The sequence below is a fragment of the Capra hircus genome, chromosome 6 (assembly GCF_001704415.2).
Source record: "Capra hircus breed San Clemente chromosome 6, ASM170441v1, whole genome shotgun sequence".
NCBI lineage: Eukaryota > Metazoa > Chordata > Mammalia > Artiodactyla > Bovidae > Capra > Capra hircus.
This window is the reverse complement of record NC_030813.1, coordinates 57268129-57294996: the sequence shown is the minus strand read 5'-3', so window position 1 is coordinate 57294996 and position 26868 is coordinate 57268129. Positions and strand designations below refer to the sequence as shown.

General features: G+C 41.1%; 1 protein-coding gene across 1 annotated transcript in view; it reads right to left on the bottom strand.

The window, feature by feature from the left end:
* LOC108636265 (NACHT and WD repeat domain-containing protein 2-like) overlaps positions 1-26868 on the bottom strand; it is a 123368-nt gene that overhangs the window by 12167 nt on the left and 84333 nt on the right. Inside the window, exon 2 of the mRNA XM_018049917.1 lies at positions 16546-16634. Within this exon, the coding sequence (XP_017905406.1) occupies positions 16546-16634 (89 nt within the window). The remainder of the gene's footprint in view (positions 1-16545; positions 16635-26868) is intronic.

The window sequence follows — 26868 nt, the reverse complement described above, 5'->3', positions numbered from 1 at the left end:
AAGCACAAGAACAGGCTGGCCCCAGTGCTCATATACGCTCCCCAGAAAGAGGATCCAATAGTGTGAGTGAGGCTAATGTTTCATTCAAAGCCTCACAAAGATGACTAACTCCTCAAACCTGATGCCTCTGTGTCTTGGGAGATGCGGCCTCGGGACAGGCCTAACAACGAATGGTAATATGATGGTAAGCAAGAACTAAACACTCAACTAAGGCAGGACCTCTGACTATTTAAGGCTTAATGAACTTGGGGACACAAAGAAGGTACCAGAAGTTGTTGAAGGCAGAGAAGAAGCTGCAGGTCAGGAGCCCCATGCATCGATGTTGAGACCAAGCTGGGGAGACTCACTGCATAAAGGAACCTTAGCCAGGGTGCAAAGAGATCCCGACTTCCTTCAGGGGCAGAGCACTTGAGCACAGGCAAATGATATGCCTGAGTGAAAGACCCAAGGATGGCTCTGCTCTGTCTGGGGAATATCAGCCACCACTATACAGGAGTGACCTGCTGTGCACACTCATGCTTGTATCACTGCTGCTGCTGAGTCTGTTTCCCAAATCATCTCCCTGCTCCCCTTCTTGCTCCTTCTCATCCACTCACTACCCTACAGGCAGAGGAATCTTTTTAAAATGCAAATCTGATGCCCTAGTTAAGATTTCCTTTCATTCTAAGAGACACTACACAGAATAACTTACTCCTTAAAACATAGGAATAGGCAGAAATATTATCCCTAGTTTGTAAATGAAAAGGCTGAGGCCTAGAGAAGTAACTTGTTCACAATCACACAGGTAGCAAGCAAGATGTGGGGTTTGAACCTGGGCTGCTAACATTGCTTTATAGCACTTTCCAGGCTTATGCTCCCTATCACCTGAAGACAGAGTCTGGAATCTGTGACCTGATTTATGAGACCCTGCACGAGCTGAGCTGTGCTTAGTTGCTCAGTCGTGTCCAACTCTGTGCGACCTCATGGACTGTAGCCGGCCAGGCTCCTCTGTCCATGGGGATTCTCCTCCAACTTCACCTTATACCATGTTGTCACTCATGGGTCACGTTCCAGCTGTATATTCCTCACACACATTTGTACAACACGTGTACATGTGAGTACACATTTATATATGCACATATACTTACATATATACAGGTATAAATTATATAACTAAACATTTATATACATTTTCATGAATATATAAGAGGCTTTTTGGTACACTAATTAACACAGACCCTAGGGCCAAATAGCACTGATTCACATTCTGACTCTGCCACTTATTAGCTGTGGGATCTCTAATAGTTACTTTCAATATTTCTAAGTGTCCTTATCTAACAAAATGCAAAGATAGAATTTACCTCCTAGGCTCCTAGGAAAGATTAAACAAGTTAATATACATACTGCACTTAGAATACGTGCCTGGCAGGCAGTGAGTGCTGCATAAAGTTCCTTCCCAAATTTGCTTATGAAAATATGTTCCTTTTGCCAGAAATGGTCTTATTAACTTGGCCATCTATCCAGCCTTCAGAATTTGGCACAGACTGGTACCAGTTCCTCAGCTGGCCTTCCTGTGCTTCTAGGTTCCACGAGGCATCCCCATCATGCGTGCCCAAGCTCTGTGCATTTCCTCTGCAGCAAGCACCACCCCAGTCGGCATCATGATGACTGTGATGACTGTATTCTCTGTGAGACTGTAAACTCCCTGAGGGGAGGGACTAGGTGTGTTTTCAACCCTAGAATATCTTCTGCACAACTTGGCCTAAGCAGAGCAGAGGCTCAGCAATTGTCTGTGAATAAATGAGTGAAGCCCATGGGACCCAAGTGCTGTAACCTGCCCTGGGGATGTGGGGCAGACATTATGAGGAAGTAAGACAGGAGTCTGGACCTGAAGGATACAGGCACAGGACTGTTCTTCAGAGGGGGTATCTAGAGGCACCTCTAGATAGAGCAGCAGTGACAGAAAGGTGATGTGGCCTGCCAATACAGACAGAAGGTCGAGGCATCATAATTTTGGGAGCTGAGAGGAAACAAGAGCGGGCTGAAGAAACACTTTGCTTTATAGATAAGAAAACTGGGCTTCAGTTACTTTGTCAGTTGTTTATAACTGCTTATTGACAGAGCAGACCTCTTAAATGAATGTTCTTCAACTGTGCAAAGACTTGTTAAAAGGTCTCCTCTCCTTTCTATAAGAAATAGAAAATAAGGATGGAAAGAAATAGCTACCATGTGTTCAGAGTTTGAGAAAGACTTCATGGTGATTGGACCTGCCTGGGTTACTTAAGCGTCACCTGGAAATGGGGATCTCTCATTCTATTTATTGAGGGACTAATCCTCTTGGGTGATTTCCAGAGTTTGTGTAAGGGACAGTCACAATTTAGCAGAGTTACATGTTCAGCAAAGTACAGCTCCTCCAATAAATTCTGGAGTTTCCCACAATGCCACTGCTCTACAGATGATCAGCTATGTGCACAAAGTAAAGCAGGAACAAAAATCCTGTCTTGGGAAGTCAGGCCTGAGAATTCCAGAGGTGCCATTCCATACTGCAGAAATGTTGAGCCAGTATTTAAAATTCAGCTGGAACAAGGAAGGTCAATGGTGACATAATGCTTTTCTTTCCTTTTATCACCTTTACTATCTACTAATCTTCCTTTCCCCCTTTTTATAAACTGGCTCATGGATGGGAGCAGGATGATGTAACACGCTTATAAGACTTTTACAGAATAGCAATCTTGGTAAGACCTGCCCAGGCTTTGACAGACAGAACCAAAATGCGAAGCAAGCTAGACAAATTGAAGTGCTGGCCTGAGTGAAACGATGTGTGATTCAATAAGGGGAGATGCATTTCACTTTAGAAAGAAGCACACACTTGATTAATGGAAAATGGAAAAGGAGTGATTAGTTGACAATGTGGAGAAAGGACCAAGGGCATGACAACACATCCTGTCAATTACAAAGCCCATGATGTATTTTGGCAACTCAGGAAGCAAAATGTATTTTGAGATTCTTGAGCAGGCAGACAGTCAGGAGGGAAAAATGAATATAGAGGAGACTGGGCTCAACTAAACTTGAGGGTGGTGGTGGAAGAAGGTGCAGTAGAGGAAAAGCATGTCAACACAACTGATGATGGACCCTCAGTGTGAGACTAAGGAATTGACTGGTTCAGTAATTATTAGTAAGGTCAAACTAATATAAGACTCACATAATTTCACTGACCTGTGTACATCTTGGATGGACACAGAGAATATAACTTCTTTATGTTGTCTAAAGTTGGTTTGGTCTGCTGTCTAAGTCTCTATCCTCTGGTTATCAGGATAAAATGAGCTTCTGTTCTATTCAGTTTAAACCCTAGTTTGAATTGCTATTTCCAAGGACTCTTTACTAAGTGCTTATTCTTTTTTGAATCAAGATGCTGACTCTTGGAAAAACTGCAGCTTCCCCATCCCCTCCTTCTTTTCCTAAGATGATGTCTGGGTGGCCTCATATCCTGAAAGGGAAAAATAGATCACCAGGGCACAGTCCCAGGTGATGGCCATCACTGGCAGCATGGCTGGTTGGGGCAGCTCTAACCTAGGTATACTGGCCTTTCCCTCTCAGATTGGTCAGAGCCTGGTACTACCCTGCAGCCAACTACGGCCACCCTGCCCTGCTGAGGATGAGAAATCCAGGCCTTGGGCCCACCCTCCATCCAGTGTTTCCACCCTAGGAGAGGTGTGTTCACCTCTACCTGTCCTTGAGAATAACAGTAGCTCTATCTTAGCATATGTGATACACGGTAATTGAGGGTAGCTTGAAAAGGTAAATCTCATGGCCTCCTGTTGCCATGGCCATCTGTGGCCACATCTGGGTCTGCTGGCAGAGGTAGGGGCAGAGCGGGGACTGCTGTGAGGCCAACTCTTTCCAGAGTCCTAAGCAGAGAGCAGAGGCAAGCTGTTCTCATTTATCTAACCCACCTCCCCTTTTCTGAAGCCCAGCTCCGAGAAAGGGGATGGGCTAGCAAGTCTACTGAACTCTGCCCCTCTGTCTCCATCATTTTCCTAGAGACCTCATCAGGTGGGTCCTAGCTCTGCCTTAGTGGCAAGCTGGGCCGCCTTCTCTACGTAGCAGATCTCCAGGGTCAGAGTCCTCAGTGCTGACTGATATGCTAAATAAGTGATTTAAGGAATTTAGACCTATCTTCTTACAAGCTAATAGTGTGACTTCCAAGGTTTTTGTCTGGCTGCATAAGCCTTTCTTGTGTACAAGACGTATTTCTTGAATATTCTTCCTATTCACATTCCTTCTGCACCAGACACAAAGCACCACCCCAGACAGATGTCTTGATCAAAGGCCTTTTACCATATTAAAAAAAGGCAAAGGAAAAACGCATGTGAATAATTTCATTATGCCAGATTCTTAATCAAGAGAAAGACTTAAAATATGGATTAAAAAAAAAAAAGAACATTGGTTAAGTGCTTTCCACATGCCAGGTATGCTGTGTTTTCTCACTGAATTCTCATAGCAATCCTGGAAGATAAGTACCATCCCATTCATTTTTCAGAGGGGTCAGTTGTGTGGCAAAATGATCAAACAATTTCCCCAGACTCACAGGATAATTTGCAGACCTAGAATTTGAGTTCTAGTCTTTCTAACAGAAAAACATATGCCATTTCCACTGTATCCCATAAATTACGTAAAGTGTTATATCCTACTGAATACAAAGCATCACCAGTAGTAGGCTGCTCTAATATTGTACATTCCACTAAAATAGAAATGCACTGTCAATTACACCATGACACACTATTTGTAAGACAAATACTAATTCCTGAGATGAAAAAACATGCATCTTAGAATGAATGAAATTTGGTAAATACAGTTCAAAGAAGATTATGTGAGCAGCTGCTGTGTACAGTCTGGATCAGAACACAACACAACCCAGGGTAAGGAAAGATCAAGAAAATGTTACCATATACATTCAGCTATCAAGATATGGAAGCCTGAGTAAAGACAGAGCCCTGTGAAATCAAAAGACACGGCGAACTACTAGGAAACACTATGTCCAGTGAATCAAAGGGAACAGCTATTTGGATCTAGGTTGTAAAGGGTGTAGAATGGACTGTGAGCCAAGATTTTAAAGTCTAGAAGACTGAGGAATGATAACAACTGGGAAACTGGGCAAAGGGAGAAAGATGGGTTCCATTTTTGATACTTTAACATCAAAAAATTCAATTCTGTTCAGTTGCTCAGTTGTGTCCGAATCTGTGACCCCATGGACTGCAGCACACCAGGCTTCCCTGTCCGTCACCAACTCCCAGAGCTTGCTCAAACTCATGTCCATCGAGTCGGTGATGCCATCCAACCATCTCATCCTCTTGTCCCCTTCTCCTCTTGCCTTCAATCTTTCCCAGCATCAGGGTCTTTTCAAAGGAGTCAGTTCTTTGCTTCAGGTGGCCTAAGTATTGGAGCTTCAGCTTTGGCATCAGACCTTACAATGACTATTCGGGACTGATTTCCTTTAGGATTGACTGGTTTGATATCCTTGCAGTTCAAGGGACTCTCAAGAGTCTTCTCCAACATCATAGTCCAAAAGCATCAATTTTTCGGTGCTCAGCTTTCTTTATGGTCCAACTCTCACATCCATACATGACTGGAAAAACAGCTTTGACTAGATGGACCTTCGTTGGCAAAGTAATGTCTCTGCTTTTTAATATGCTTCCTAGGTTGGTCACAGATTTTCTTCCAAGGAGCAAGTGTCTTTTAATTTCATGGCTGCAGTCACTATCTGCAGTGGTTTTGGAGCCCAAGAAAATAAAGTCTCTTACTGTTTCCATTGTTTCCCCATCTATTTGCCATGAAGTGATGGGACAGAATGCCAGATCTTGGATTTTTGACTGTTGAGCTTTAAGCCAGCTTTTTCCACTCTCCTCTTTCCCTTTCATCAAGAGACTCTTCAGTTCCTGTTCACTTTCTGCCATAAGGATGGTGTCATCTGCGTATCTGAGGTTATTGATGTTTCTCCTGGCAATCTTGATTCCAGCTTGTGCTTCATCCAGCCGGGCCTTTCTCATGATATACTCTGTATATAAGTTAAATAAGCAGGGTGACAATATACAGCCTTGATGTACTCCTTTGCCAATTTTGAACCAGTCTGTTGTTATATGTCTAACTGTTGCTTCTTGACCTGCATATAGATTTCTCAGGAGGCAGGTAAGGTGGTCTGGTATTCCCATCTCTTTAAGAATTTTCCACAGTTTGTTGTGATCCACACAGTCAAAGGCTTTAGCATAGTCAATGAGGTGGAAGCATATGTAATTACCTTCCTGTAACTCTAGAGAGGAGCGGGTAGAGATGCTGACATGAGGCTCACTAACACAGGCACCAGCTTAGCAGATGACATCTAACTCAGGGTCTAGAAATGAAAAAAGGCAGATAGGTCTGGACCTGTGCTGCCAAAGGGAATATGAAGAGATGGAACCTCAAGCAAAGAAGAGAAAATTCTAAACCAAAGGGGCCTCAGGAAGGACCTTCACCAAGGATGAGCACTGGTCACTCTGGTGCCTTCAAGCAGTACCATAATGTCAACGTGGGGAAGAGAGCAGGTTTGGCAAGGTCTTCCTGCTGACTGGAGCTGCAGAGTTCACTCACACTTCCCTACACACTAGGAACTCAACACTTGCTTGGCGGAGAGAAAGAAAAGGACTGGGCCAGCCCGGGAGTTCCTGCTCTGAAACCAAGTTGTTACAGATAATTGCAAGAGTTTTCAGGAAATTAAAAAAAAAATCCATATTTAGCAACACTGAAATAGGTAACAAATGGCACTTATCAAGACAAGGACTGTTCATCTAATACTGGGAAATAAGCATTTCCATCACCTTCCTCTTTTAATTTCAAGTAAATTTAAGTCTTAAGATAGCAGGCAAATGAACTGCTTGACCATAAGCTTTAGTCTGTTGCCTCATTTAGTTACTTAGTCCCAATTCCACAGCATATTTGAAAGTTGCATTAACTATTTCAGGTTATGAACCTGACAACTGTAGAAAGTTGCTCACCATCCAGTTCTACAAGAATTAAGTCATTAGCCACTGGAGTCACTGACCTTCAACATACCCTGAAAGGAGACTGGAGCCCTCTGTATTCTGGGGAACCTGGTGGGATAGGCCTTCATATAAATTTTATGAACCTGGATTTTTGCATCTTTCCATAGTTAGAAAAGCACTAAAGTCATTAATTAAGATACCTGTTCCTGGTGACCAGAAGCAACCTTCTACTGAGATGCATGGTTTATGCATGCTCATTACTTTGCCAAAATCACAGATGTACCCATCTCCCCTTACCCCTTGGAACAGCTTCTCAGAGCTCTCTGAGAGGCTGTCTCCTGGGCTACAGTCCGCAGTGAGACACCAAAAAACACGATTCGTGGCTTTTACACTGTGTGTGTGTGTTTTGTTGTTGTTGACATACTCTACTGATGCAGTGTCCCAAACTGATCAAATATGAGTTACTAATGTGACTAGTGAAAAATTATTTTCTGAATCATCATCTGGATTTTTTTTAACATGTTCAAATGAATTTCCATCCCCACTGCAGCTCCTCTAATGAAGTCTCTCCATCACCTGCAGCAGGACACATCCCTGGGCTCTCCTCCCTGTTAGAACGGCCTCACCCTGACCACTCCCTCTCGAACTTCACAGACCCTCATGGAAGCCACTGACCACATACGGCTGCTGAGCACCTGAAATGTGGCCAGTCTGAATCAGGATGTGTTATGAGTGTAAAATATGTACTCATATATAGGTTGAAATAAGCAACATAAAGATTACTGAGTTATCCTATATCCTTTTTTCAGACTAAGTCTTCAAAGTCCAGTGTACACAAGGCTGTATATTGTCACCCTGCTTATTTAACTTCTATGAAGAGTACATCCTGAGAAAAGCTGGGCTGGAAGAAGCACAAGCTGGAATCAAGATTGCTGGGAGAAATATCAATAACCTCAGATATGCAGATGACACCACCCTTATGGCAGAAAGTGAAGAGGAACTAAAAAGCCTCTTGATCAAAGTAAAAGAGGAGAGTGAAAAAGTTGGCTTAAAGCTCAATATTCAGAAAACAAAGATCATGGCATCCGGTCCCATCACTTCATGGGAAATAGATGGGGAAACAGTGGCAACAGTGTCAGACTTTATTTTGGGGGGCTCTAAAATCACTGCAGATGGTGACTGCAGCCATGAAATTAAAAGACGCTTACTCCTTGGAAGAAAAGTTATGACCAACCTAGATAGCATATTGAAAAGCAGAGACACTACTTTGCCAACAAAGGGTCCGTCTAGTCAAGGCTATGGTTTTTCTAGTCAGGTATGATGCAAGAGTTGGACTATGAAGAAAGCTGAGCGCCGAAGAATTGATGCTTTTGAACTGTGGTGTTGAAGAAGACTCTTGAGAGTCCCTTGGACTGCAAGGAGATCCAACAGGTCCATCCTAAAGGAGATTAGCCCTGCGTGTTCTTTGGAAGGACTGATGCTAAAGCTGAAACTCCAGTACTTTGGCCACCTCATGTGAAGAGTTGACTCATTAGAAAAGACTCTGATGCTGGGAGGGATTGGCGGCAGGAGGAGAAGGTGACGACAGAGGATGAGATGGCTGGATGGCATCACCAACTTGATGGGCATGAGTTTGAGTGAACCCTGGGAGATGGTGATGGACAGGGAGGCCTGGTGTGCTGCGATTCATGGGGTCACAGAGTCGGTCACGACTGAGTGACTGAACTGAACTGATATGTTGAAATGATGCTTTGGATAGAAAATGACTTAAATAAAATATATTCTTAAAAAATTTTCTTTTCCTTTTACTTTTTAAAATGTAGTTGGAAAATTTAATTGCATTTGTGACTTGTACCTGTGCCTCCCATTACATTTCTTTTGCACAGCCCTGGTCAAGACTCTCAGCTTCTGGGTCTTATTCATTTAATCAATCAATTCACTGTAATCAACATTTATTATGTATATAAGATGAAATAGGGTCCCTGAAAAAGACTGGTGATAAAAATATATAAATAATATGACTTCTGACCTCAAGGAGCTTCCAGTTAGTGGGGAAAAAAAAAACCTTTTAAAAGCAATTAAAACAATATGATACATGCTATTAAAGTAGAAAATTTTCTAGTCATTGGCATGGGGGACAATTTAAGGGTACACCACACAGAGGGCACAGTGAGTCTGGAGACTCAGGGGAATAAAAAGAATCTATTTGGGAAACTGAACATAGATTGTTGTTACTGAGTCACTAAGTCATGTCTGACTCTTTCCAATCCCATGCACTGTAGCCTGCCAGACTACTCTGTCCATGGGATTCCCAGGCAAGAATACTGGAGTGGGTTGCCATTTCCTTCTCCAAGGGATCTTCCCGACCCAGGGATCAAGCCCAGGTCTCCTGTATTGCAAGCAGATTCTTTAACACCGAGCCACCGGGGAAGCCCACAAATGTAGATTATAAAGGCTAAAACAGGCTGCCTGTGGAGGAGGGGCCAGACAGGACTTAGTAGACTGGGGTGGGCAATGGGGGAAATGGAAAAGAGAACCTCGCACTTCAGGCTGAGAAGTACAAAATGTGTCTTGTGGATGAAAGAGTCAATTTGTATTTCAAGATACCATAGCAGTAATACGATGGAGGAGGTCCAGGGATGGAGGGATTGACGTTGGGAAGGAGAAGGAGGAGATGAAGGTAAACAGGCCAGCAAGATAATCTACTGCATAATCAAGTAATACAGACTAGGACAGTAATATAGACTAGGACAGACGGCAAAGACTGAAGAAATATTTAGGAGGAAAATCCGCAGGTGTTTGGGGTTTAATGGATGCTAAAGGTGAAGAAAAGAAGACAGGATTACTAAGAAGAAGTGAAGTGAAAGTCGCTCAGTCATGTCTGACTCTTTGTGACTCCATGTCTGGAGTGGGTAGCCTTTCCCTTCTCCAGGGGATCTTCCTAACCCAGGGATCGAACCCAGCTTTCCCGCATTGCGGGAGAATTCTTTACTGGTTAAGCCACAAGGGAAGTCCAAGAATAACTGGAGTGGGTAGCCTATCCCTTCTGCAGGGAATCTTCCCGACCCAGGAATCGAACTGGGGTCTCCTGCATGGCAGGTGGATTCTTTACCAACTGAGCTATCAGGAAAGCCCTGGTTTCTAAGATGATGTGAGATAAATATGAGGTGCGTGCTCAAAATGTTTGCTATCAGAAGGAATTCTTAAGAAATGATACTAAGTTGAGTGGCTGGACTGAAATGAAATTGCTTTCAAAATGCACCAGCAGCTAAGTGCCCAGATCAATCAGGTACTGTTAGAGGTCCCTGCCCTCATCAGGTGTACTCCTGCTCAGGGTACCTGCAGTGCTGGGATGGGGGAGACTGCTAAGAATTCAGGCAAGAGAAAGGGGATATTTGGGAATCTGAAAAAAACTTCTTAGAAAGTAAGGCCTGGAGCTGGATTCTGAAGGGCAGGAAGCACAGGAGAAAGAGTATTTGTAATAAGAAAGGAACACTGAAACAGATGCAGCAAATGAGCTTTTAAAGTCAGGAATGACTAAATGGCAAGATGCGCTCCAAGGAAAGGTCGAGGATGGCCTATTTATTCTGGGAAGAATGGGTGGATGAAGGTGGAAAGACAGCTGGGATCATATTACAGAGGGAGCCTGTAAGCAGCAGGGAGCCACTGTAAGGTTTTAACCAAAGAAACTGACAACCTTACATTTAATTATGGTTACTCTGGTAATGTATAGGAAAACTCACATAGGACGATGGTGTAAGGCAGTTCTGCTGACACACTTTTACCAAATCCAGTAAATGTTGAATCTTCTTCCCAAGCCCTGGGGACTTAAAAATAAGTGAGGACTAGTCTCTTCCTCTAGGACTTGCAACCTACTGTGGGTAAGCAGAGACCAAGATCAGTTAGGATTGTCTTTGCTCATTTGATTTTTTGAAGCAATGAGTGTTAGATCAGGGGCTTAGTAGTGAGAATGGACAGGAAGCATCTGAAAGCAAGATGGTGGCCCGTGGACATATAATTAAAGCCCTTTATTTACTGGGTCCTGTACCACCTGCTTTTACCCCAATCTGACTTTATTTTTCCCCATTTATTTCCCTGTTCTTCCTTTCTATCCTCTTTTCTATAGCCATGGGCACTTACTGAACACTGGCCAATCACATAACCTCTTACTTACATACCCTGTCTTTCCCTGAGCCACGTATGCTTTCTACTGAGTAGTCTTGACATTCTTTTCATTCAATGGTCCCATCTCTGAGCAGTCAACTAGATATATATCACACATGGAATTAGCTGAAGTTCACATAATTAGACAGGCTGATGCATTTTCATTAAAAATCGTATTTTAGGGACTTCCCTGGTGGTGTGATTAAGAATTTGCCTTGCAATGCAGGGGACAAGGGTTTGATCCATGGTCGGGGGACTAGGAGCTCACATGCCAAGGAGCAACTAGGCCTGTGCACCACAACTACTGAGCCTACACTCTAGAGCCCAAAAGATGAAACGACTAAAGCCCATGTGCCCCAGAGCCTGTGCCCATGCAACAAGGGAAGCCAATGCAAAGGGAAGCCCATGTACTGCCACTAGAGAAAGCCCACATGCAGCAACCAGGAGCCAGGGCAGCCAAAAAACTCTTAGTTTAGATTAAAAAATAAAAGAAATACTAAATACTAATACTAAATAAAAGAAATACTAAAACAGTTTGGAGAAGGAAATGGCAACCCACACCAGTGTTCTTGCCTGGAGAATCCCAGGGACGGGGGAGCCTGGTGGGCTGCCGTCTATGGGGTCGCACAGAATCGGACATGACTGAAGCGACTTAGCAGCAGCAGCAAACAGTCTGCCAAACAGGCACAGAAAAGTACATGACACTGTTAAAGTGTAACTCCATAGTCTATCAACTTAGTTCAACAAAGATTTAACCCCAAATGGCTTACTATGTGTCAGCTACTTGATTACTGGGATAAGTTGAATAAGACACAATTCCAGTCCTGAGAACTTTGAGACTTTATAGACAGGTGATGAAAAATTCATCTAACCAGATATCTCCTTACTGCTCATTCTAGTCTGTACGATGATTTCTTACTTGCACCATCTTCCTGCCTCTGCCATCACTTCCCACCCCTTACCAGCTCCCTGAACCTGTTAAACATAAATCATATCATGTCTTCCCCCTCTTACTGAGGGAAACTGTAAGTCCTTAATCTCAGTCCGAAAATTTCCATATGATCTGCCTTTGATGTCATCTCCTACAATCATTTCCCTTACTCAACTCTATTACTACTTGGCCTTTTTAACAAGACCAGAATATTCTGAACACATTCTCATCCAAAACCCCTTTTCTGGTTGCCTATGTCTGGGATTTTCCTTCCAAAATATCTGCATGATTTTCTCTATCACTTTCTGGGGGTATCTGCTCAAAGGCTATCTTATGACTGAGTCCTTCTCTGACCACCCAGTATTCCCTACCTCCCTTTATCATGCTTTACTTTAAAAAAAAAAAAAAAACATTTATTCAAGAAAATGCATCTGTTACCACTGGAATTTACCACTTATTGTCTGCCTCTCTCAACAATATTCAAAGCTCCACAGAAAGAGGGTCTGATGATTTCTTCCTGTATTCCCAGCACTTGGAATGTTGTCTGGCATGTTGCTGATGGTCAACAAACACTTCTTAAATGAACCAGATGAATGACTGGGAGTTATGCAAAGGGTTTTAGGGGATCTGGGTATGTGGCATAAGCCGAGAGGAATAGGGCTATCAGAGAATGATTCTTTAAGCAGATAATGGTTGGGCTGAGACTTCACTCATTCAACTCATTGTTTTGGAGTGTTACTATGAGCCAGGCATTATTCTAGGATCAGGAAATGTAGCTGTCATGAAGACAGACAAGTCTCTGTACTTGTGGAACAATCTTGAGAGAAAGATTGTTTCTTGCTTCTTGAAGCAAGAAAGCCAATACATGAGTAAACAAGAAAAATATCCAACATTGACATATGCTATGCAAAGAACTAAAATAGGATGATATAAAAGAGAGCACACCTAGGGGCTTATTTTAGATTGAGTCATTATAGAAGCATCTCTAGGAAATGACATTTAAGCAGAGACTTGAAGAACAGTAAGAAAGCACCCATGTAAAGATGAAGCAGTGAGCATTCCTACAGAGAGAACAGCCAGTGCAAAATCCTTAAATGGGAATAGGCTTGACGTCTTCAGGGAATCAAATGGAAAGACACACAGTTGCAGAGAAGTGGGCAAGAACAAGAGGGGCATGACTTAAGGTGAGGCACGAAGAATCTCCATGAGTAGGACTTAGGAGGTGAAGCAGAGAAAGTACCAGAAGAAAAGCACTGTAGGCAGTGAGAACAGCAAAGGCAAGAAGGCATGAAATAGCTTGGTATGTCTGAGTAATTCTAGGAAATACGTTTCTCCTGTGTTCAGTGCACAGAGATGGAATTCAGGACTCGGTACAGGTAAACTATTTTTTTTCTTTTTTTGTCATGAAGCTTCTGGCACATTCTGCTGCAGTTGGAAAAGAGAACCATTTCTTTATGGTTCCAAGAACCATACACAGTGAGCCCAACACAGCCTCTGCAAGATCTATAATCAACCTATAAGGGAAGACTATGCTAAGAGGTATATTCTTAGATTCAGATATTATGTACTTGAGCTTAGAAGCTTGGAAGGTAAAGAGCAAATACAATCTCAGATTTGTAAGCTGTCACAACTCATTTTAGATAGTGAAGGACCAGAAAGTGAAAGTGAAAGTCACTCAGTCTTGTCCAACTCTTTGTGACCCCATGCACTCTACAGTCCATGGGGTTTTTCAGGCCAGAACACTGGAGTGGGTAGTCTTTCTCTTCTCCAGGGGATCTTCCCAACCCAGGGATCAAACCCAGGTCTCCTTTCTTGCAGCATGGAATTCTTCAGGCCAGAACACTGGAGTGGGTAGTCTTTCTCTTCTCCAGGGGATCTTCCCAACCCAGGGATCGAACCCTGGTCTCCTTTCTTACAGCTGGAATTTTTACCAGCTGAGCCACAAGGGAAATCCAAGAATACTGGAGTGGGTAGCCTATCCCTTCTCCAGGGGATCTTCCTGACCCAGGAACCAAACCGGGATCTCCTGCATTGCAGGCGTATTCTTTACCAACTGAGCTATGAGAGAAGCCTGTGAAGGACAAGGGGGTGGGTTAAATCACTCGCAGTCAAGACCTGGGAGTCAAAAAAAAAAAGAGCTGGGAGTCAATTCCACGCCATACTTTACCCAATGCTGTTTTCCCTGCTGTGAGCCTCTCATCAATGGATTCAATATACTTGCCTGGAATGATCCTTGTCATTAATTTCTTCTAGGGACCTTGCCTTCTACATTTTTCCCTTGGCTTTATTTGTCTTCTCCTGTTCAGTTCAGTTGCTCAGTCGTGTCCGACTCTTTGCGACCCATGAATCGCAGCACGCCAGGCCTCCCTGTCCATCACCATCTCCCGGAGTTCACTCAGACTCGCGTCCATCGAGTCAGTGATGCCATCCAGGCATCTCTCATCCTCTGTCATCCCCTTCTCCTCCTGCCCCCTAATCCTTCCCAGCATCAAAGTCTTTTCCAATGAGTCAACTCTTCACATGAGGTGGCCAAAGTACTGGAGTTTCAGCTTTAGCATCATTCCTTCCAAAGAAATCCCAGGGTTGGTCTTCTCCTGTACCTGCTTATAATTTCAATAATGTGTATTTTTTCCCCTTCACCTAATCCTAATCAATTTCATGTTTTATGGCAGCTGTTCTGCAGCTCAACCTTCTACTAACAAAAGTGATGAAAACCCAAATAAACTCAAAGATGGGATTGATATGTTAGACATATTTCTTTATACTAACTGAATCCCCAAGGAATGTCTTAGTTTTTGGAAACTCTGACATATCATCTTTTTTTTTTTTAACAGTCGAGACCCTGTTATCAGTAGAATCCAAGGAATAGTTGGGTTATACACTAACTGAGACCCCAAAGAATGTCTTAGTCTTTGGAAACTTCAACATATCTTTTTTTTTTTTTTTTTTTAACGGTCGAGACCCTGTTATCAGTAGAACCAGAGTCCTTGTATAAAGTAGTGCTGATTTCACAACAAGGAATCTAGGTTCACAGTTTTTCAAGTAAACAGTGACTTATGAGTAACTCTTCAATATTTGTGTTGTATTAGCTTGTTGCTGATGGATACTAAGCATTAAGATTAAAGCCATTTTGAAACTATTATTTTATACATCATATTAGAAGGCATTATGAGGTATACCAAGATGAAATATTTACAGTTGACTCTTGAAATAACACAGGTTTTAACTGCATGGGTCCACTTATGTGTGGCTCTTTTTTACTAGTGAGTTCTATAGCATGAAATGATCCATGGTTGACTGAATCTGCAGATACGGAGAGATGGCAGATACAGAGGGACTGTGGATGCAGAGGGCTGACTGTAAAGTTACACGTGGATTTTCAACTGTGCAGAGGGTCAGCACCTCTAACCCCTGCATTGTTCAAGGGTCAACAGTATTCAGGAAGAAACAAATGAAGGGTGAAATTTTCTTCCATTAACAATGGCACATTTTGTACTCTTATACTACAAACCTCTAGTCCATACTCCTTACTTAACAATGTAAACATGTAGTTCAGATAGCAGTTAAGATGTTCACTGTGAATGAGGTTAACAAATTCTCACTACATAATGCTATCTTTTGCAGGAGACATTTCCTTCAAAAAATTTTGGATGTCCAGGATATGACCAATGTCTCCTAGCACTTCTCTATTAGATGGCCAAATTGATGGTTGTCTACAATGCCATGTTTATGAATTTCAGCAATGATGTGCACAGTTACAGCTTCTTGAAATGCTGATGATATTTTTTCTTGGTAAATGGTAAACTCTGAAATGCTTGGGAAAAAGGACATTTGACAAAGTGAATAAAAACTAAAAGGTGAAGTGGAAGGCAAGGACTAGTCAAGATGCTAAAAAGAAGTACTTGTGAGAGGACTGATCCCAATTTGTTTTTTTTTTTTCTTTTCCTTTTTTTTTGGCTGGGCTGCACAGCTTGTAGGATCTTAGTTCCCTGACTCATTCTTCCTGACTTAGTTCCCATTACTCAACACTATTGGACTGAACTCATACCCTCGGCAGTGAAAGTATGGTGCTCTAACCACCGGACTGCCAGGGAAATCCCAGTTTCAATTTTTAGATACACAATGTTTCTAGAGATGCCAGTGTGAAGGCAGGTACTCTGCAACCTTCGCCTTTTTATGTTAGTGGAGGTTAGCAACAAAGCAAATAAACATGGTTCAAAGAAAAAGATGAGCCAGTAATGAGTAGGGTCCAAGAAGCAGAGAGTAAAAGTGCAAAACCTCAAAAATGATGAAATATTTCACTTCTACTTTCCAGTGTTTCTTTTCATCCATGCTTAAAGAAATGACATTTTTCAGAGCTTAAAACTTGTGTTTTATAACACCTAAGTTGTAACAAGAAACAAACATTAGTTGTTTAGCTGATAAAGTTAAATGTGAAATTAATGTCATAGTTACCTGAAATTCTAATCCATAGTTTTCTCTGCAGAATTCTCTCAACTTAGGATACACATTTTCTTTTAGTGCCTGTCTTTCTGCTCCCGTGTCTGTGGTAGAAAAGCAAACACAGAAAGTGAGTTATGTCCACGTATGTAAAAGAAGCAGAAAAAAAGAAAGCTTACAAATAAACATGACTATAATCAAGCTGGGGTGCTACACTGTGAAATGATGGGATATTTATCTACTGGAGGGGACTTGTGCTTCACAGACCAGGGAGAGCCGAGATCCCTCTACCGGGCATACAGGACGGATGGGAGGCCCCTGGTAAGTTCTGCGGGTGCTGGCAGAGCTGAGAATTCACAGCTGATTCTCTAGACCAATGGAGACCCTCACATCGATCTCTTAATAGCCACAACCACACTGACTTTCAAACAGGGTAAAAGGAAAAATCAGAAGGCTACCAGGTGTAACTCCATTGAGTATAAATGTTTCAACACACACACATATAAGTTACTGATTTCCCAAAACATCTAGACTCTATCATTTCCTAAAGCATTTAGAAACAATAGCATCTGTGCAATCAGCACAATAATGAGGAGGGACAAACTGTAGGCATCAACATCTAAAAACTAGCAGATTCCACACAGGGTACTTGAAAACTTGCCAGTGGTTCAATAGTAATATCTCCACTCTGGGCTTAGGGACCTGTTACATCAGAGAGGGGACTGCTTTACCTGTGCCACAGTGTGTAAAAGCTTCAAAATTAAATATTTAAGAATTATCTATGTCATTAAAAATACAAGAAGAAACAGAGAACCTGAAACCGGAAGAACCACAAAATATGTATGTATTTAATGTTGAATGTTCTGCACAGAAAGGGATTCTAGATTCCATCTGTGCTGGACGATGCTCCGTATCAGTGATGATGCTGTAAGATGCTTACAGCAAAGACAGACTTGCCCTCTCCAAGTAACTTCAGATGGAGATGAGAATCAGAGCTCTTCAAAATTAGGTTAATGTGTTATCTCATGAAAAGTTCCATTTGCTAAATGTACCTCAATCCCAGCCATAACCATGAAACATCTGCATGCCACATTTATAACTGAGGAACCAATTTAAAAGACTGTCCTTGTTATTCTCTAACAACATCTGTGCATACAAACTCAACCATATGCCACATTGACCTACTCTACTTTCCTACTGTTCTCAAGCCTGTTGAGAGGCAAACAACCAGTCCTGAGAGTCTGAGATGCAGCGGCAGCTCAACAGAGCGACAGGGACCAGTGTCCACAAGGGAACCAAAGATTCTATAAAAGGTCTTTGAGATTACCCTGTGATCCAAACAAGCAGGGTCTTTTCCCACCACGGATCCAACATGGACCTGAGTCCCCAGGACAAGCGAGAGGACCATGCTTGAGGAGGGCACACCTGAACAGTGACCAGGTGCTGTTATGGCCCCAGTGGAGGCGGGGAACTAAGCTTTCACATGATTTATATAATCTTGGCATCATATGCCCATCCTCTTTCACCTTGTTTTAAGGGTTGAAAACACAAACTCTGCAGTAAAACTGATAATATTCAATCTCTCTAAAAGGCAACAGATGTTCAAAACCCAGATAACAAAAAGTCACTTTAAAAATGATTACCTAATGTGAAACCTGGGAGTATATTAAACAAAGATTACTGGTAAGATATTTTTTAAAAAAACCTGTATTCTAATAATACATGAAAAAATTATGAAATGAAGAGCAGAAACCTGCTTCTTAAAAATGTTATTACTGTAAATTTTATTCCTGGGTACTGAGACCTAAATGTGTCTTAGTAAGAAGGCTAAGGCAGAAATCCAGTATCTAATTACTAACATTCGTTGAGTTCTTACTGTAGACTAGTAGTGTGCTAAGTAATTCTATGTGCATTTTCTTAGTCACTTCTGTCAACAGCCTATGAAATAGGCTGTAAGATTACTAGTCCACTTTTTATATAAGATGAAACAAATATAAAGCGGTTAAGAGACATGCTTGAAGTCATATGACCACTAAGTTGGAGAACTTGGATTTGAATCTAGAGAGCTAAATGTCACACTTTGCTCTAGCCATGGAAAATACGTAACTGTGCAAAGAATATTTGAAAATGCCAAGTGCAATAACTTCCCTGAGTGATTAAGGGATGCCAAAGTCCTAATACTTATGAAACAAAAAATCTGAGTTATCCACTTCTCTTCACCTCTGATGCAAGCCAAGCTCATCTCTCAGTTGAACCTTATCTTGCTGTTTCCATACTTGCCTCCATCCATCTATTCTCCACAGAGCAGCCAGCCCAATCATGTAAGAACAAGTCTGATCACATCACTCTCTCATTTAAAATCCTCCAGCACCTCTTGATGGAACTTGAGATGAAATCCCCACGCCTTACCTTGACTGTCCTCTCCCTCCCTAAGCTCATTTCTTGCCACTTGTCTAGTTCACATCACTCCAGCAGCACTGGTGTTCATTTGGTTTCTGGATTACATTTTCACTCGTGACCTTTGCTCTAGCATGACTTCCTCCTGGAATGCTCAATCCCATGATCATCTCATGGTGTCTCCTGTCACTCAAGTGTCAGCTTTAATGCCACCTTCTCAGAGGTCTCCCCTGAGCCCTCCAGCTACAGAAGCCCTCTCTATCACACCACCTTCTTCAAATTCTCTGCACGTTACTCATCACTACTGGTGACAGCTGTTTACCATCTGTCTCCCCCACCTGCCACATGAGTTCAGTGGGACTCAGAGCCTTTTTCTGTCTCTTTCACTGCTGCATCTCCAGTGACTAAAATCATACTCAGTTAAGGAAGGAGCAAATGAAAAAAAAATCCACAAAAGGACGAGTGATAAAACTGAGCTGACAGACAGTGCTTCTCTGAAATTACCTCCAGAAACAGAAAGGCTTCATACATTCCAATGTGTCATTGGTTGGATATAGAATCAACACTGTGAAATTCTGGGAAATAAATGATGGGGTTTAGAAAGCCAGCTTTCATGAAGTAAGTGAATGAACTAAAATACTGATGTCTTTCCTGGTTTCTATGATTCTGGCAAAATACTAATATTTTATCAAATTATGTTGAATGTTTCTAAAAATGTGAGGCAAGTGTATGATAGACATTCTGTGTTATGACTTATAGTACAAAAGTGACTCAGATTTTCCTATATTTGTATTAATACAGGATGACTGGTTCTAGAAATGGAAAAGTAATTAAAATAGAATGGATTCATTATGTTGGGTGAAAGATAAGCTGGCTTAATTATACAAAAAACCTGATTCATACTGACAGCAAATCCGGATGGTTAGCAATTAAAAAAACAGTAGAATGTCATGGACAGGAAAAATTAAGTCACAGAATGTTGCCCATAAAAAGGGACCTCTTAAAAAGTGTAGATCAAGACAAAGTATGTAATCATTTATTCTTCACCATCATTGTGTCCATTTGTATCTGCCCACCTTTGAAAAGATGCATAACACTTTAGTAGCACTGTAGAGGTTTATAAAGAGTGCTTTCTGAATAATTCCTCTCTGATTTCAGAATTAATGATGGTGTCTGTGCAGTATCTGAATTACCTTCAGGAAGAATACTAGTTGAGGGAGAATTATCAGTCAATATAATTCAATATAATTGGGCTTCCCTGGTGGCTCAGAGGTTAAAGCGTCTGCCTCCAATGCGGGAGACCGGGGTTCGATCCCTGGGTTGGGAAGATCCCCTGGAGAAGGAAATGGTAACCCACTCCAGTATTCTTGCCTGGAGAATCCCATGGACGGAGAAGCCTGGTAGGCTACAGTCCGTGGGGTTGCAAAGAGTTGGACACAACAGAGCAACTTCACTTTCACTTTATCAGTCAACATCATTATCCTATTTCAAGTATGGTTTAGATTAATTACAAGTTTTTATTAAAAATAAGAGTGCCAAAACGGCCACATTGGATTGGAACTTCTTACTGCCTCCACTACCCACACTTAAGGGGATGGACCTTAGGGTGAAGTCACTTCCCTCCTGGCAGCCCAGAAAACTTATTTGGGATCTACCTGCAGCTGTCATTCCAGCCGGGTTTCCCAAGTTTCCCTACATCTCTTCTTGCCTGGATCCTCCCCCCTTTTCCTGGCCCCTTAGCCAGTAAACACTGCACATCTATCTGACTTCTGTCATCTGCGATGATTTCCTGTTTGGTGGCTTCCCAGAGGCTGCATCATCCCCATGCCCTCCAAGTTTTCTGTGCCCGACCAGTCACCCTTACTGTTCCTCATTTCAATGTCACTAAATCCTGTCAATTTCATCATAATCATCTCTGAATCTGGCTATGCTTTTTTTTTCTAATCTCTATTTTTGTACTCATCATCTCAACTCTAAGAGTCCAAAAGTCTCCAATCTCATTGATCTGTTACTTGTCTCTCCTCATTCCAGCCTTATGCTCCACAGAACTGCTGGAGATAAATGCTAAGATAAAACAAAAGTGAAAACTAATTTGATCACTAAAAGCCTTGATTGGCATCTGTTGGCCTAGAGGATAAAGGCCAGAATGGTCAGCAGATGTAAATGTATCTCTGACCTAAGTTTCATCTTCTACCACTGTTTACCATGCACCCTCCAGGATATTTTTCAGATATTACTTGAACCTTGTCTTTACACATACTGCTTTCCATGCTCAGAATTCCCTATTTACTGCATCCCACTGTTTGGCAGATTCAGACCCTCCTGAGTCCCAATCAAAAGCACTACAATTTGTGAACTCTTACTGGTTAGAGACAAGCATATCCTGGTCACCTCACAGCACTTTGCTTACCCCTATATAACACCATGCATTATGCTTTATTATAATATTTGTAATTTATTTTTAGTCTTTCTCCCCCATTAAACTTGTGAATTCATGAAAGGCAGAGACATCCTCATACATCTTCATATCACAGAAAATAGAGCAGACCCCAGCACACAGCTAGGACTCAATAAATGAAAAAGAAAATAGATGCTACTATAATTAAAACATTAATTAAACTCAAAGAATTATTTTATCTCCATAAGGTTAACATAAATGAATATTCAACTTTATCTTAAAGTAATAGTTGACTATGTTAATAGGATTAATAGCAATGTGTGAATCTGGGGTGATGTCAGAAAATAATGACAAAGTATGGCATAATAAGGAGTTTACTTAGCAAATACTCTTCCTAATTAGCATTAATAAAACTAGACAAAATTATCAAAGAGCATTTTAATGTAAATTAACCAAAGACCATGGGCATAAAACAAATTGGGACGTGATTATTAGTCAAAAGCAGCTGAACTTTGGATAAGAACATTGGGAGTCTATGAGAGTCTTGCCTGGGGTTTCTCCCATCCCTCCTTAACCATTCCCTCTTTTAGACTCCATGTCAGAGAGGGTCAAGCTGTGAACATCAGCATCTTCACTGTCACAGAAAGCTCACCTGATTTGCAGCTGAGCATGGGGAAACTCCATGCCCATGAGCGCTGTTAGTAGTAGTCTCAGAAGCAGACAAACGGGGAAGCCCAGTGGCTCAGCTAGCCTGTGGCTTCACTCAAATTTTACAAGGAAATCAGTGAAATAAACAGCCATAAGACAGTCTTGATAAGCTCTCTGAAAATTCCTGGCTGAAGAAGGCTACCCACAGACATAAAAGATCAAAAGCTATCGACATGCTTCAGGCTGACTTTGAGCCTCGTACATGGAGCATGGAAACATGAGAAGGCCTGGTGGAAAAGTAAAAGCTGGGACAGATTAAGACACTCTGCACTAAACTTGGCATGTTTTGCACTTAATGAAATCAAAATCCATGTCAAAAGTTAAGAAATGCAACTAAAGCAATGGCTAGAGAGAAATCTATACCTTTGAATACCTACAGCAGAAATGAAAGGTCTCAAACTGGTAACTTAGGATTCTACCTTAAGAAACCAGAAAAAGATGAAAGAAAGAAGACATACATATAGCCAATAGGCACAGGAAAAGATGCTCAACATCACTGATTATTAAGGAAATGCAAATCAGAACCACAATGAAATATTACCTCACACCTGTCAGAACGGCTATTACCAAAAAGGCAACAAAGTAACTGCTGGAAAGGATGTAAAGAAAGGGGAACCCTCATGCACTGTTGGGGTGAATGTAAATTGGTGCAGCCACTATGGAAAACCCTATGGAGATTCCTCAGAGAATTAAATAGAACCACTATGTGATCCAGCAATTCCACTACTGGATATTTATCAAAAAACTCAAACACTATTTAGAAAAGATATACACACCCCTATGTTCACTGACACATTATTTATAATGTCTAAGATATGAGTGTGACCTAATGTCCATTTGTAGATGAATGGATAAAGAAGATGTGGTATACATACATATAATGGAATATTACTCAGCCATAAATAAGAATGAAATCTTGTCATTTGCAACAATATGGATGGATCTACAGGGTATTGCACTAAGTGAAATAAGTCAGATAAAGACAAATACTATGTGATTTCACATATATATAGAATCTAAAAGACAAAACAAATGAACAAACACAACAAATCAGAAACCGTTAAAGATACCAGGAACAAACAGGTGATTGCTAGAGGAGATGGGATGGCGGGGCGGGGGCCAGAGATAGGTGAGCGAGATTAAAGAGGTACAAACTCCCAGCTACAAAATAAATGAGTGATGAGTATGAAGTATACAGTGTAAGGAATATAGTTAACAACTAAAGAACGCCTTTGTGGTGACATACCACAACTAGACATTGTGGTGATCATTCTCAGATGTACAGAAAACAATCACGATGGTGTAATAAGAGCTGACAGTGTCGCAGGTCAATTATATTTCAAAAACAAACATACAAACAAATTCACAGAAAAAGAGATCAGATTTGTGGTTACCAGAGATGCGGGTAGACGGAGGTGGTAGGTGAAGGTAGTCCAAAGTGCTACAGACTCCAAGACAGAGAAGTACTAGAGATGTAATGTACAACATAATAAAGATATTCAACACTCTTGTATGTTATACATAAAAGTTAAGAGAGTAAATCCTAGGAGTTCTCATCACATGCACAAAAAGTAGTTTTCGATCTTTAACTCTGTATCTATATGAGATGACGGATATTCACTAAACTTACTGTAGTAATTACTTCATGATATAAATAAAATAATTATGCTATATGCCTTAAACTTATACCTTGCTGTATTGTCAATTTTATGTCAATAAAACTAGAAGAAAAAAACAAACAAACTTGAAAGAGAACAAATGTAATCCAAAACCGGAATAAAGGAGGAGGAAAATACAGAGTCAAAATCAAAGAAATAGAAAATAAGGGAAAAAAAATCGCATATAATCAATAAAGCCAAAAGTTAGCTCTCTGAATGAGTAGTACAATTTTACAAACTTCTAGCTAGGTTGATTAAGAAAAAGGAAGATGACAAACTATCATAATTCGGAATGAAATATAGCATAAAGATGCTACAGAAATTTTAAAAAGTTATAAGGGCATAAAATTATGAACAATAACTTTATTTCTAATAAATCAGAAAACCTGGTTGAAATGACCAAATTCTACAAGCAGAAATTCTTGAAACTGACTCAAGGAAAAGAAAATATGAAGAAATCTAAAACAAATTAAAAAATCTGAATTAGTTACTAAAAATCTTCCAAAGAAAATCACCAGCCCAGAGAACTTAACTGATAAATTATAACAATATGTAAAGAAATACTCCCTTACACTTTCAGAAAATAGAGTAGAAGGAACACTTCAACCTATTCTTTAAGTCTATATCATCCTAAACCCCAAACCAGACATTTGCCAAAATCTAATACCCATTCAGGATAAAAACTCAGCCACGGAGAACAGAAAGGCATTTCTTGATCCTGATAAAGGCTACCCACACAGAACCTTACAATTAGCACTATGCTTCACAGCTTAAGACTGAATATTTTCCAGTTATGATCAGGAACACATTATCACTTCTATTCAGCATTTTACTGGAGGTTGTAATCAGTGTAGTGAAGAACAAATGAAAAATAAAGGCACCTAGCATGCTGCAGTCCGTGGGGTCACAAAAAGTCGGACACGACTGAGCAACTGAACCGAACTGAGACTGAAAAGGAAAGAAAATTTATTTTCAGACAACATGGTCTTATATGTAGAAAATCCTGAGAAATCCAGAGAAAATTACAATAACTAATAAATAATTTCAACAAGGTCACTGGATAGACTACAACAATATTTCTTTATATTCACAACAATCAATTCAGAAATGAAACAGAAAAACTGCATTTACAATGGCATTAAAATAATAAAACACTGAAAAAAATTTAACAAAAACAATGCAAGACATACATTGCAAAGTGTAAGACCTTGCTGAGAGAAAGATCTAAAAGGAGAGAGAGACATTTGATGTTTATGGATGGGAAGGCTCAATATTACTAGAATAGCAACCTTCACCAAATACAGGCTTGAGATTCTCCAAAGCGATCTGCAGACCCAACACAGTCGCTATCAAAATTGCAGCATATTTTGCAATTATGTTGTCATGGCCATTATTTAAATGAAGTTTTAAAGTACACCCTAGTCAATCTTGCTCATTATTCAATCTAAGTATACCAATGCAAAGAATGCTCAAACTACCGCACAATTGCACTCATCTCACATGCTAGTAAAGTAATGCTCAAAATTCTCCAAGCCAGGCTTCAGCAATACGTGAACTGTGAACTTCCTGTTGTTCAAGCTGGTTTTAGAAAAGGCAGAGGAACCAGAGATCAAATTGCCAACATCTGCTGGATCATGGAAAAAGCAAGAGAGTTCCAGAAAAACATCTATTTCTGCTTTATTGATTATGCCAAAGCCTATGACTGTGTGGATCACAATAAACTGTGGAAAATTCTGAGAGAAATGGGAATACCAGATCACCTGACCTGCCTCTTGAGAAATCTGTATGCAGGTCAGGAAGCAACAGTTAGAACTGGACATGGAACAACAGACTGGTTCCAAATAGGAAAAGGAGTACGTCAAGGCTGTATATTGTCACCCTGCTTATTTAACTTATATGCAGAGTACATCATGAGAAATGCTGGACTGGAAGAAACACAATGGATTCAAGATTGCCGGGAAAAATATCAATAACCTCAGATATGCAGATGACACCACCCTTATGGCAGAAAGTGAAGAGGAACTAAAAAGCCTCTTGATGAAAGTGAAAAAGGAGAGTGAAAAAGTTGGCTTAAAGCTCAACATTCAGAAAAAGAAGACCATGGCATCCAGTCCCATGACTTCATGGGAAATAGATGGGGAAACAGTGGAAACAGTGTCAGACTTTATTTTTTTGGGCTCCAAAATCACTGCAGATGGTGATTGCAGCCATGAAATTAAAAGACGCTTACTCCTTGGAAGAAAAGTTATGAGCAACCTAGATAGTATATTCAAAAGCAGAGACATTACTTTGCCGACTAAGGTCCGTCTAGTCAAGGCTATGGTTTTTCCATGTGGTCATGTATGGATGTGAGAGTTGGACTGTGAAGAAGGCTGAGCAGCTGAAGAACTTGATGCGTTTGAACTGTGGTGTTGGAGAAGACTCTTGAGAGTCCCTTGGACTGCAAGGGGATCCAACCAGTCCATTCTGAAGGAGATCAGCCCTGGGATTTCTTTGGAAGGAAAGATGCTAAAGCTGAAACTCCAGTACTTTGGCCACCTCATGCGAAGAGTTGACTCATTGGAAAAGACTCTGATGCTGGGAGGGACTGGGGGCAGGAGGAGAAGGGGACGACCAAGGATGAGATGGCTGGATGGCATCACTGCCTCTATGGACATGAGTATGAGTGACCTCTGGGAGTTGGTGATGGACAGGGAGGCCTGGCGTGCTGCAATTCATGGGGTTGCAGAGAGTTGGACACGACTGTGAGACTGAACTGAACTGAACTGATACCAACTGGTATCAAAAGGGAAGACAGAGGGACTGAGCATGGTTCTAGAACCAAACTCCCCATGTCTGAATCCCAGCTCCTTCACCTGCTAGCTGTGTGATCTCAGGCAAATTGTTAAGTCTCATTTTTTTAATTTGTCATATGGAATGAAAATTACTAGCATCAAGCTTACGAGGTTGTTGCTAAGATTAGGATGGAATCTTTCAACAACACCTGGCATGTGGTAAATGCTCAATAAGCACTGCAATTATTCTAGCAAATAATTTGGGGAATCAAAGATTAATCTTTTATTACTTATGAGAATTTTCAGCACTAAAAGATTAATAGTAAAGTAGCTACAATGATCACGATCTTGTCCCACATTGTATTTCTTAAAAAATGATTAAATTTTCAAGATATTTTTCAAA